At 44.1% G+C, this 12,869-nt stretch overlaps 1 protein-coding gene across 1 annotated transcript in view; it reads left to right on the top strand.

Annotated features, from left to right (window-relative positions):
- prex1 (phosphatidylinositol-3,4,5-trisphosphate-dependent Rac exchange factor 1) overlaps positions 1-11,640 on the top strand; it is a 52,459-nt gene extending 40,819 nt beyond the window's left edge. The window contains exons 26-40 of the mRNA XM_077003827.1: positions 37-228; positions 1,297-1,385; positions 1,466-1,548; positions 2,430-2,520; positions 2,969-3,097; positions 3,341-3,382; positions 4,589-4,806; positions 4,906-5,008; positions 5,826-5,966; positions 6,283-6,388; positions 6,677-6,743; positions 6,938-7,113; positions 7,350-7,452; positions 7,619-7,686; positions 7,789-11,640. Coding sequence (XP_076859942.1) covers positions 37-228; positions 1,297-1,385; positions 1,466-1,548; positions 2,430-2,520; positions 2,969-3,097; positions 3,341-3,382; positions 4,589-4,806; positions 4,906-5,008; positions 5,826-5,966; positions 6,283-6,388; positions 6,677-6,743; positions 6,938-7,113; positions 7,350-7,452; positions 7,619-7,686; positions 7,789-7,831 — 1,651 coding nt within the window. The 3' untranslated portion in view covers positions 7,832-11,640. The remainder of the gene's footprint in view (positions 1-36; positions 229-1,296; positions 1,386-1,465; positions 1,549-2,429; positions 2,521-2,968; positions 3,098-3,340; positions 3,383-4,588; positions 4,807-4,905; positions 5,009-5,825; positions 5,967-6,282; positions 6,389-6,676; positions 6,744-6,937; positions 7,114-7,349; positions 7,453-7,618; positions 7,687-7,788) is intronic.
- Positions 11,641-12,869: the final 1,229 nt, after the last annotated feature.

The raw sequence follows: 12,869 nt of genomic DNA, 5'->3' as shown, positions 1-12,869 counted from the left end.
GTGTTTTGTGTTTTTCTTCTTTGTAATGGGTACCAGGCTTCTCTCCTCCATCACTGGTCCCATCCAGCCTCAGGGCTCCGAGCCACCAGCCTTCGTCCCTGGGCCCTCCTCATCCCCCTCACCCGGGCACGAGGAGTCTAGTCAGAGCAAGCGAGTGTGCTTCAAAGTGAACGAGGACGACCAGGAGGATTCGGGTCACGACACCATGAGCTACCGGGATTCCTACAGGTGAGACTCATGCATGGCTTTGCCCCTGAACCCGCCGGTGTTGAGCGGAGATAGAAGCTGCTCTCTGGCTATAAATTTGGTTCTTTTGGATAAGGGAAGCCTTGCAGACAACCTAAAACGGCTCGGTTGTCCTGCCTCTGTCTCTTGGGATTGGAGCTCCAGTTTTGCACTGGTATAGAGTTTCACCGAGGCACATTCTGAGGTGAATAAGTGCAAGATGAGATGTTTTTGTTAATGCTGAAAACACAGACATGCGAGGAGGCAGAAACCTCAGGCAGACTGCCACCTCCAGCAGAGCTTCTGTACAGGCTGCAGCTCCTCCTGTGGAGCAGATGTGTTCAGAGCAGATGCGGTATGTGAGGAGATCTCTCTCCCCTCAAGCTCTCCCGTGAGGCTGAAGCCCCACCCAGGGTGGCGGGGCTGCCCCTCTGGGCCTCCTCCAGGGCAGGCATCTTTGAGCAGGACACTGACCACCACAGGCTCCCATGGGCCCCTATAAAACCTTTTTTGAGTGGGTGAGCTCATACAGCAGAGGTCTGCTTGTACTGCTGAGAACTGACGTCAGCATTTGTGACTGTTCATGGAAAATGAAAACTGTAATGTAGTCATTCATACTGGCGTACTAGATTGGTAAGATGCCAAATTTCAAATCCCCCGCCCACACAATTGTCGTTTTTGTTTTTCTCTTCTCCTACTCCTTCTCTCTATCTTTGGCCTCTCAAACTTTCTGGCTGGCAGTATGTCTCCATGTCCCTGGCTGTCTTCCCCCTTGTCCAGCGACCCCTCCGCTGGTCTGAGGTCCAGCCCTTCATACAGGGAGCTCACTGACCTTTCATACAGGCTCAAGAAACAAAAAAAAGAAACCATCTCCAGTTTGAGCTCCCTGACTTTAGATGGTCTTGATCATTATTGTCCTATTAAAAAACATAAATAAATCAATCACCTGTACTTAATTATTACTTTGTTCAATTATTTCAGTGAAGAACATTAGAAGCTTGGCACCAAATAAATGTGTGTGTGTGTGTGTGTGTGTGTGTGTGTGTGTGTGTGTGTGTGTGTGTGTTTCAGTGAGTGCAACAGCAATAGAGACTCTGTGCTGTCCTACACGAGTGTGCGCAGTAACAGTTCCTACCTGGGGAGTGATGAGATGGGTTCAGGTGAGCTGCCCCTTCACATGAAGCGTGAGGACGAGGGATTTGCCACTTGGGTCATAACAACGTCACATCTCCACCTTTAGGAGACGAGCTGCCATGTGACATGCAGATCCCACTGGACAAGCAGGACAAGCTCCATGGGTGTCTAGAACATCTGTTTAATCAGGTACGTTTGGTTGTAGCCGGGAGCTAAGCTTGGGCATTAAAATGTTCTTAGATGTTTATATGTATTCACACTCAAAAATATGCTTGTGTGTGTGTGTGTGTGTGTGTGTGTGTGTGTGTGTGTGTGTGTGTGTGTGTGTGTGTGTGTGTGTGTGTGTGTGTGTGTGTGTGTATATATAATCTGTGTATCTATGTATACACTTGGGAACATTTATTTATGTCCATAAATGTACTTGGATATTTTTATTTTGATTGTGTGTTTAACTTTCTTACTGAGCCAGTGTTTTGTTTTAAAAAAAAGAGGTATGAATGCGGACATACTTTCAAGCAACTGTACTGGGCCGTGTGTTTTGACTGTGAGGTCTGTGTTGGGTGCTGTGCTCAGAGTTCGATGGTGTGCTGATGCCTCTTTGCTGTGGTGCCTGTGTCACCCAGTGTCCCTATGTGGTATTTTATTTTCAGTCTTTTAATAGCCCGGTGCTTCTTTTTGTTATTTCAGAACTACTGTCTCCTCCTAATCTCCAGTTTCTCCTCTCTCTGTAGTTCCTATGCTTTCTTTTTCTCCTTCCAACTCCTTGTTCTTTTTTCCTCTCCCTCCTTCTCACACATTACAGCATGCGTCCTCCCACATCCCCTCCCCCTCGTGCCTCCTCTGATCTCTGCACATTAACCTTTGACCTTTACCCTCTGCCCTCGGGATCCATCCACCACCTGTAGAGATTTCCAGAGTTCCTGCCTCCCACGGCCGTGTTGGGCGCGTCTGCCGGCTGTCAAGAAGGGGCCTCTTCTCTGGGTGGGAGCGGGCAGCGCAGGCGTGGACGGACAGGGCGCGGCAGGACAGAGGGCGGGACGCGTCTCACTGTACGTCTTTCCTGTGTTCAGGTGGACTCCATCAACAGCCTCCTGAAGGGGGAGGTCATGAACAAGGCCTGCGAGGAAACCAAGCATTTCCACCCGGACCACAGCCAGCCAGGTACTGCCATGAGGGGGCGGGACAGGGGCGGGGCAGGGGCGGGGTCACCAAGACTTATGCTATGTTTGGAAACGTATATAGGGCGTGAGTGCATGTGGTCAGTCGTTGGTTGTTATCAATCTAGCAAAACTTTGTTTCTCCAGGGCATTTGTGTTTGTCCATGCATGCATGTAGGCCTGAGTATGTGTTTGTAATTTCAGAGAGGGCTTCTAATTAAAATGGCTGTAACAATAGCAACATAGGAGGACATGAAGCCCTTTTGTGTTTACTCAAATAACTCGCGTATGCAACCACTACATGCAAACAGTCCCGTTCGTAACCACAGACACAAGAGCCTCATACCACTAGCCAAGTGTGTTTATAAAATCATACACACACATTTTTCCTGCTCTTTCATTAGCGCTTGAAAAACTCTCATTATAACTGTCTCACGCCCACCATGGAGCAGAATTTCGCCACGCGGACGACTGGACTGCACGCTGCAGATACATCCTGCACAAGAACATCCAGGAGGACCCTTGGAACCTGCCCAGCTCAATCAAAAACCTGGTGGACAGCTTGCACCGCTTTGTAGAGGGTGTGTGTGTGTGTGTGTGTGGGTGTGTGTGTGTGTGTGTGTGTGTGTGTGTGTGTGTGTGTGTGTGTGTGTGTGTGTGTGTGTGTGTGTGTGTGTGTGTGTGTGTGTGTGTGTGTGTGTGTGTGTGTGTGTGTGTAATCGCGTGTTCCTTCAGGCTTCCTGCCTAACATCCAGTTTATCACTTACATTCTTGGTGTGTGGTTGTATTTATGATTTTTTTGTTTTTGCATGAATGTGTTTCAGATGGGAGGAATCAGCTCTTGTTGGCCTTGCTGAAATGCACAGGTAAGAGGATGATGCGTGAATGATGGTATTCACATTTTTCGTTCATGGCTTAATGTGAAATGAGACTTTGTGAATGTTTTTGAAGAAGGAAGATGACAGACAGTGGGAGCTTAATGTGCTATTCGTCACTAAAGAGTCCATACATGGTGTTTTTGCCCTCCTCTGTTTGCTCTTTGGGCCCCGAGTAAAGCTGAATTTACTGAGATTACTGAATGATTCTCTACTGACTCTGAGGGTGTAAGCTTTGAGATAGTTGGAAGAAACATTGGAATTCCACAGCCATTTGTGTGTGTGTGGTGGGGGGGTGTTAATGTGAAGTAGGGTGGGGCTGTTTGTATGAGCTTCTGAGAGAGAGTTCAAGAGGTTGAAAGTAAGAGCGGGGAGTGCGTGATGGGGAGAGAGAGAGAGAGCACGAGCGAAAGGGATAGAGGGGGCGAGGGGAGGAGGAATGGCAGGAGGGAGGGGAGGGGCGAGAGGACGAGGGAGGGGTCTGGCCTCCTGGGGCCTGTGGGGAGGGCCATATGGAAGCCGTTCAGAGAGAGTGGGGGAATCTGATATTGGCTGCGTAACCCTCACTGCTCCTCACTAACACACACAGCCTCTCCAGAACCTGCTCCCGCTTCCCCAATATCCCTGTCCTGCACCACGCCGCTCTGTGTGTCTGTGTGTGTGTGTGTGTGTGTTTGCGCTCACATGGCTGATGAGTGTGTCATCCGCTCCAAGAATATTTGGCACACTTATGGCCTCATAAAGGTAGCAGGTGTGCCAAGGGTTTCTTGTTCATACAGTTTGAACTATTTGTTAGTACAGTGCAATCTGTTTAATACTGTATGCTTCTCATTCAGAGAATGTAACACCAGTGACAAGTTTCTAACAGATTTTATTCAGTATATAACCAATATGATATTGTTTACACTAAGCACTCTTGTGTTTGTATGTTGTTGGACACCATAGTAGTTATTGTGATATTTTTAAATGGATGATATCATTGTATAGAGTCCTGGATAGTTGAATCCCACATTGAGTCAGAGTAGTCAATATGGACCTTTTATTCTCCCTTTGTGGTCACTCGCGGTCTGTCAGCGATACTAATCAATCATGTTACTATCTGCACTCATAGTTCTCTCTGTCATAGCCACCTGATGCAATGAAATTTGTAATCTGTCTCTGATCTCTCTCTGATCTCTCTCTCTCTCTCTCTCTCAGACACAGAGCTGCAGTTACGGAGGGATGTAGTTTTCTGCCAGGCCCTGGTGGGGGCACTGTGCGCTCTGGCTGAGCAGCTGGTCTGCGCACTCAACCTGCGCTTCAACAACAACGGCGAGTATGAGGACGACAGCAAGGAGGTCAGCTGCAAGTGGCTGGAGCAGCTCTCCAACGTCGGCGTGCTCTTCAACTACCAGTCGGCCCTCTCGCCGCACGTGGTGAGACCCAACACACGCCCGACATGCCCCACGTTCCCCCACAAGCACCACCTGCCCCACCACGGCCCCTCCTGATGGCTGTGTTGCTGTGTGTGACAGAGGGAGGAGCTCACCATGCTGGAGGACATGAAGGCAGCGCTGGAGGATCTGGAGAAGGTCTCCGTGCTCTTCCGCCCGCTGGAGACCCACTGCACCGTCGCAAGTGAGCCGCACTCACCACAGGCAGCAGTCACAGTCCGCCCGGCGTCCGCGCATGACTCCCTTACATCTGTGTCGGGCTCGGCGCCATTTGTGGCGAATATTAATGAAAGAGGAATAAACAAAATATGCTGAGATTTATGATCCAACATCTGAAACGTGTAAGGATGCTCTTGGAGAAAGCGTGATGTAATGTAGCTTCTACACACGCAATCTGCATAACGCTCCCATGTGAAAATGATGCACTGTAGGAACTGTGTATCCAGGTTCAGGTAAAGAGTTGGAGGACATGGTTACAGTTGGTGTGCCTTTTCTTTCTGTAGGGAAGATGCATCAGAACACTTTAGTCCTTTAAAACTTTAGTGGCACTGTCACAAATCCGGTCCCTTCAGAGAAACCCCTCCATAGCACATACTTAGTCAGACAGACACCCTACAGATGTCCTTTTCAAGAATGCCCATATGGCAAACAGACAACAGATAACAGATAGCTGAAAAGCTTCTGTTTTGATGAGAGGGGTTTTTCCTAATTTAGCATGTGGTCCCTGTTGTCTCGCATCTTGAGAAAGAACATTAATCTTGCCATTTTAAATTCATGTCCTACCAGTCTTATTAATCTAATACTAATTCTTATATAATTCTTAAATACAAGTGCATTTACAGCAGAATAGTTTGGAATAGAAATAATGAAATAAATGGTGATTTAATACAGGCTTTCATGATTTGCCCCGTTTGTGTTCTGCCCTGCACTGTTACCCATGCATCCGCGTTTCTCCTCCATCCTCTCCGGTATTGACCCCACCCACACCCCCCCTCCCCCAGACACACCAGTGCACTACCAGGTGGAGGGCAGTCGACAGGCACTGCGAGTCACGATCTTCCTGGACCACTCCCACTTCAGCGAGCTTCCCGCACGGCTCAAGAGTGGCAGCCTCAAACTCCACTCGGCTCTCTTCACCAGAGGTGAGCACCTGCCCTGCTACTTAACGGAGCAGGTCCCACACACTTTACACCCCAATGCTAAAGTGTCTTATTCAGTTCTGACTTCTGTTACAAAGCAAAGAGGTAACTGGTTTCTCTTTGTGAGCGTTTGTCTCCATCTAGTGGTTCTTAGGGCACACTGCGATTAATTTGAAATATTTACTTCAAAGGTGTGTGTGTGTGTGTGTGTGTGTGTGTGTGTGTGTGTGTGTGTGTGTGTGTGTGTGTGTGTGTGTGTGTGTGTGTGTGTGTGTGTGTGTGTGTGTGTGTGTGTGTGTGTGTTGCCTCCTTTTCTCAGCACTGGAGAGACCCGAGGCATCTCAGGACTTGGCGATGGAGGAGTTTCAGCAGCGGATCAACGCTGAATCACTCGAGAAGGTCAAAGCCTATTACCGCAAACTCAGGTACAGCTATCTAAATAGTTGACTGCCATTAGCTTAGCTCTGTCATCAGGGTCTAATATCAAAACACAATTCTAAACCTTAGCCTGCATACTCTATTCATGCGTGCTCAATGTTGCGGATTTATGGGTATCTTAAAATATGACAAAGTGCTCTTTCTGTAAGGAATCTTTACAATTGTTCTTTTTGCAACATGATTCCAAAGCCCTGTTCTTTATGTCCAGTCAAATATGCTAATGTATATTCTTTATTAATTATATTTTTATATCTATATAAAAAATATTTTTGCAGGGGATTCTACCTGGAGAAACTGAAATTGCCCTCAGAATCAAATTCCACTGCCATGAAAATAGACCACGTAAGCGTTTTAGTTCATTTTGAAGCGTCCTTGAGTTTTGCTTGGAGGAGGTTTTCTTTGTGGTGCCCTGTGTGCTTTATAGAGTGCAGGCCCCTCTTTTAGTGGCCTTGAGTTGTAACTTGGGCCCTAGTGGAACACACAAGCTTAAGGGGGGGAGATGTTTTAACGGGATGGTCTGTCATGCTGTCCCGTAGCTCCTGCGTCCACTCAACACCCTGGACGACCTGTGCCGCCTGATGCAGACGTACGTGAACGTGCGGCCGAACGCCGCCGGCCACCCGTCCGGAGTCAGCATGCTGCTCATCTCCTCGGAGCTCTGCAGTCGCCTGGGCGCCTGTCACATCGCCGTGTGCGCCACTGGCATGCAGAGGTGAGGGCCGATTGGCTGCCCGCCCGGGAGTCGGAGTAGCATGTCACGGGACACAACCTGCCAAAGCAGCGTGATTGGCTGGCGTGAGCACGTGGGGCCGAGATGATTGGCCAGCCATGAGCTTGTGGGCCAACTCCAGCACTGTGCGCTGTGCCGCTACTCTGCAGAGGGGTGTCAGTAGGTGGCTCTTCTTTTCTGCCTCCAGACGTATTTAACCTGGTGCTTCGTTCCTCCAGGTGCACGCTGACCGTGTCTCTGGAACAGGCCATGATCTTGGCCAGGAACCACGGCCTCATGCCCCGCTGCTTCATGCAAACTCTGGACATCATGCGCAAACAGGTGAGGAGCAACCCTTTCGTGACAGTATGCTGCAATATATGGGCGATGCAGGTGCCGTATGAAATCAAATTCCTTGGCGGGTACTGGTTGACATACTGGTTGACTTGTGGCGCTCCAGTCTTGCTCCATGACTTTAGACTGATTCTTCGTCTCTGGTTTTCTTCAGGGCACCAGAGTAGAGATCTCTGCCAAAAACCTTAAAGTAATGGACCAGATGCCTCCCAATGCACCAAGGTATAAGAATTGTGCTTTTAGCCAAATACTTCCTGGCTACTTGTTGAAATCAACATTATTGCAAGAGCGCTGCTCAATCGTGTTGATTCTTGCTTGTTTCAGGCTGTTCAAGCTGTGTCTACCGCCCACTGATGGAATGTTCTGAGTATGGATATGCTTCTCACCGTAGCCTCTTGACCATTCAAAAGAAGGATTCAAAGAAAAACTAGTGACTCTGGGACATCATGGCTCATGTCGAGGTCTTTCATTTTTGCCGGACTTTTCTATTCTGCCATATCTAGGCCCTCAGGCTGTTTTCTAAGAGGCTAACTGAAGTAAACACAAAAAGACTGATAATATAACCACGTGGAATTGCTAATGTTAGCAATGCTAACTTTGGTTAGCAGCATCTGCTCTCACTGCTTATGCGTAGGTTCCTTTTAATGTTCTTGGACTTTGCCTCTTGTGGCATTTGTAAGCCAGATCTCAAACGCGTCTTTATTTTTTAACTGGGTTACTAAGACTACCTGCAATAGTTTGTGTTTTTGCCTTTGCCCGTGACTGCAGCGCCAGTGCGCTAACTGGTTTGGTCTGTAGATGGCGAGGCTAATGTCTTTACTTGCTGCCTCAGAAATGTGGTGATTATGTGCAATTACTGTAGCTTAGCATCTGCATTATCCTTTTATAAAAGTATTCTTCAAAAGGAAGAAAGGTTTTCCTTTTTTCTGTTCAGTCAGGTAATACAGAATTACTGAATCCATTCCAAACTAACAACCCAACAGTATTATATGGACCAATCTGACACTGTTTAAGATGTTGTCTTAGTTTATATATTGAAATGCTTTATTTTATTTTTATTTTATTACAAGGTTTCTGATGGAGTACCATCATCTGTCCATTTTTGGATTGTTAATGGGCAATTAAAACCAGAAATGAAGATAACTGTCAAGCTAAATAAAATACATTTATTTTTTGAGTTAACCAGTTGACATCTAACATTGATACTGAAGTCTTACGACTAATTGGATGTTAGAGAAACAAAATACATCTTTGTTTGTGTCTGGTTCCGGCACTTTTAAATGCTAATCTATGCCATGTTACAATATACAGCTGTTTTAGAGAGTAAGTAGCACAAGTGTTTTGAGAAGCACAATAAAAACAGCTCATTTATTCAACAGTGTTTGCTAAAAGTACTGTGCATTTTAGATGCTAAGTAAAAAAAAAAAACAAAGGGATAATTGAAGGATGGCTAGATATAGTAGCTTTATTTTATTGAATTTCTGTTTCTGTGTACATATATATATATATATAACTATATAACATTGTCTATCAGAGGGACAAGCATAATTGTATCCTTTTTGGGAACAGTGATGCTGTAATTTAAATGTAATTAATAATGTTGAACAAAACAACAAGGAATTGTAAATCATTTTGTATGCTGTATATGTGAATAGGACCTTTGTGTGTAACTTGCAATGTTCTCAGTATTTAAATTCTAACTATATTCCATGTGGTCAGTAGAGTTTTCTAGATGACTGGTGATGCGTCAGAGTTCTTTCTTAGGATGTAGGAACTACATTTCTCGATGGTCTTCTTCTCGTTTGGATTCCTCAAAGCAAGCTCAAAGTATTAGCATATGCACATTTATTGCATCACATGGCCAACCTGCTGTAACACACAAGCTGAAAATCTGGACCAAGACCAGATCTGTATTCTGTATTTTGGTCTAATCAGCCATGATGGTTGTAGCCATTGTTGAATTTATCACATTCAATGGTTCCTTTATGTTTAAAATCAAGAAGAGCTAATAGGTTTAAAGTGAAGGCTTCATTGCTTCTGATCCAATATAATTCTGAAAGTGCTTGGTTACATTTGGTCTGAACTTGTTTCCATGTAAGAGTTTTTTTTTTTTTACAACAGACACAAATGTGTTTACTTTGTAAAATAACCAAAAATGCAACACTGTGAGATTTAGATGCATTTTATACAATACTGTTGTAATTCACTGTGCCTTCTGATGTGAAAAAAAAATTGGGCATCACCATTAAACATATATGATTGTATGTCACCTCATCCATTGGACAGAGACTAGTCTCACACACACACACACACACACACACACACACACACACACACACACACACACACACAGACCATTTCATCTTGAGCTTACTTTGGGGAGACCAAATTAGCATGCTGTAACTTGAAGTGTTTGGTGAGCGGAGTTTTGCTCGTACCCTGCAGCAGTCCTGCCTCTGTTTCCTCGGCCGTTGCACGTCTGCCATGTCTTACAGCAGGGAAAATGGGAAATGATGTCAGGGAGTGGATCCCAAGAGCAGGCATGAGAATCCCTGGTTTAGGGAAATGCTTAAATCAGTGGTGATGTGTCATTTTAACGTGATGTTTGTGGATGTGTTGATGTATTGATACTCCTTTTTTGACATGATTATCACATTAATCAGTAATGTCAACTTACTAATGAGCTATTAAAATCAGACAGGTGTGAATGCAAATGATAGTCATAATGATGGCTGAAGTACATCACCTTGTCAACACAGCAATACAGTACTTTGTACAAACATTTTTCATATTTTATTTTATAATTGCAGAAGGTGTAATATTCTGTCACAAATGGAAATTAAATTCTGACATAATTAAAACCAGTACTGTAGCACTGCATGTTCTGAAACTGTATACTGTGTCTTGTCAGTTTAAATTGTTCAATTCTTACTCCTTAAAGAGAATAGGTGTATGTATTGATATATTCATTTGGTAGACTTGTTTCTGCCTGATGAAGGTTATCTCTTGTTTTTGAAGGTTATTTACATAGTCCTTGCTGCCACCACATAGCCGTGTGTTTTCAGTCATTTCTAACTGGTGCTTGTTCCTCAAACAACACCCTCTCACTGGGATACTGTAAGATTTGTCTAAATTGGACTGTGCACATCATCTTAATCTCAACTCTGTCCCCACCCTAACACCCCATTTTGTGAACCCTTCGTTTTAGCCATGGATTGCATTTAATGTAGCTTGGCCTCATAGTGTAAAAATGCCCAAAAAAACCCCTTCGGAAACGTCTAGTGTGATCTAGCCGTTTGCCCTAGGGTAATAGTCGGTGTAACAGTGTGCACTTTTCTAATGATGCAGGTGAAGCTACAGTGGGCCCAGGGGACCACAGCTTTTACATTATTGCTAAACAAACTGCTAAGTCTTCATTTAAGCCCAATTGCATACCGTTACGTGAAAAACACAATTGCTCTGCATTATCATTTTGAATATACCTGAGAATCTGAAGCTGGTGTTTCAAATTTAAGATGATTATAATATATATATATATATTGATATATTATAGTCTAATGATGTATAATCATAGCCCTTTCAGATCCAGGAAGTACAGATTTTGTACCCTCTCTTTTCCTATGAGTCAGATGTGACCACAACCTTCCAGATCAATATCCAGGACCAGAAATTGGACCCGAGGTCCAAGTGTGTCAAGTCGGCATTTTAACCAAACAAATGGATTTGCATGGATTTTGTCTTGTCATTTTAAATGCAGTCCTTCTCATATTGTAACTGTTGGACACGTGACGACTGACTGCACTCGTCTTCTGCGATGCGCGTTGGCCTTGTCACTGAACCTTTTTCTGCCTGCTGTGGTCCTGTTGCTGTCTGGCTGGTCGGTCGGTTGGAACGAGAGCTCTTGTAACTTCCACTCTTAATGGGATTGTGAGTGAGCTCTTCAGGACCCTTGAGCAGATGGCACTTTGCATCCTCTGGAGTTCCAGCTGAATCTCAGCAGAAGTACTCAGCACTCCAGCACGGTTTCGGAAATATGCGACATTAATGCTCCGTTTTTCTTTGCGGGTAATTACATATGCCACGCCTGATTGCTCCTGGGTGCCTGTTTGTATGTGGTGTGTGGAATTGATCACTAATATAAAACAAAATGCAAATAAAAATGTCTGATTACAAACAGCTTTTTGTTCTGTATTTTGCAAACACCAAATCCATTTTAAACCTAAAATAAATAGATTATATATAGAGGATGTCAGGGGTGCTTCTAATTGTAACACTTTTACCAATAAGTAAAAAAAGACCTAAGAATTATGTAATCAGTTTTATGTATGACCACTTCCTTTCTGACCTTGCATATAAAATGATCTAGCTTCATAATGAACTATGCACATTTTACAGACAAAACACTGATTTTCAGGCAAGAAAATACATTTTTGGACCAAGTTTATACTTTGATTAGTAGTGATACTATTGAATTATATCATTTGTATTATTTTAAGGAGTAGTCTCGATTAGGTTTAATGTGAGCTATTTCATCTATGCTAATTTCAAACCTCTGTGCTAGCTAAACTGACTGACTGGGGGGAGATTGTCGTACCATCTTTTTAACAAGTTGTTTCTAACCACATATTGATGACAACATTGTTATTTTATCCGCCTTTTCCTCTATACTCCTTTTTTCAGCATTCTAAGAGAGTCAGTGAGAAACTAATGCCTGCACATGTCCTTAAATCTTAAATAAATCAATAAATTGATGTTGGGGATCATTTTTTTTTATTGATTAGCTGTTCTACACAAATCCCTGTGTGAGAATATAACCTAACACAACCTCCTCAATGTAACTTGAATGTTCTGAACTGTAGAATGTCAAGGTATAAACTTTCTAAAGGTTTATAAACTATAAACATTCCCTGACACACTTCAGGTGCAATTACCACCAGAACCCATCCTTATAATACATGTGAAATGCTAAAACCAAAAAAACTGTGAAGTTATGGAAAAAGCCAGAATTGAAACTATGGTAACATCAGTAATGTATTGAATGATGATCTTGTGGAATTTGAAAAGACTGCTTTACCATCCACTGAGCAGGACTGGGGAGGGAGGTCTTTTGGCACGGAGGGACTTTTATTAGCAGATCATCTGGATGGCTCTTTTATCTTTCTCTTCCTGTTTGTAATGGAATGCACAGTGCTGTGATGTTTGCCTTTGTGCCTGCAGACCAGCCAGAGCCATGGTGACACATTCGCCTTGTGTTCTATTGCATTAATAAAACATTGTTGTGAGAAAAAAAAGAATTAGCTCTTCAACTTTCATTTCTTGCATCAACATGCTTTAGCAATATATTAAAGTGACCATTGTTGCTACCTACCTACACACAATGTTACCAGATTTAACAACATTATCAG

The sequence above is a fragment of the Brachyhypopomus gauderio genome, chromosome 4 (assembly GCF_052324685.1).
Source record: "Brachyhypopomus gauderio isolate BG-103 chromosome 4, BGAUD_0.2, whole genome shotgun sequence".
Lineage (NCBI taxonomy): Eukaryota > Metazoa > Chordata > Actinopteri > Gymnotiformes > Hypopomidae > Brachyhypopomus > Brachyhypopomus gauderio.
The sequence above is the reverse complement of the archived record's forward strand: the minus strand, read 5'-3'. Positions and strand labels throughout refer to the sequence as shown.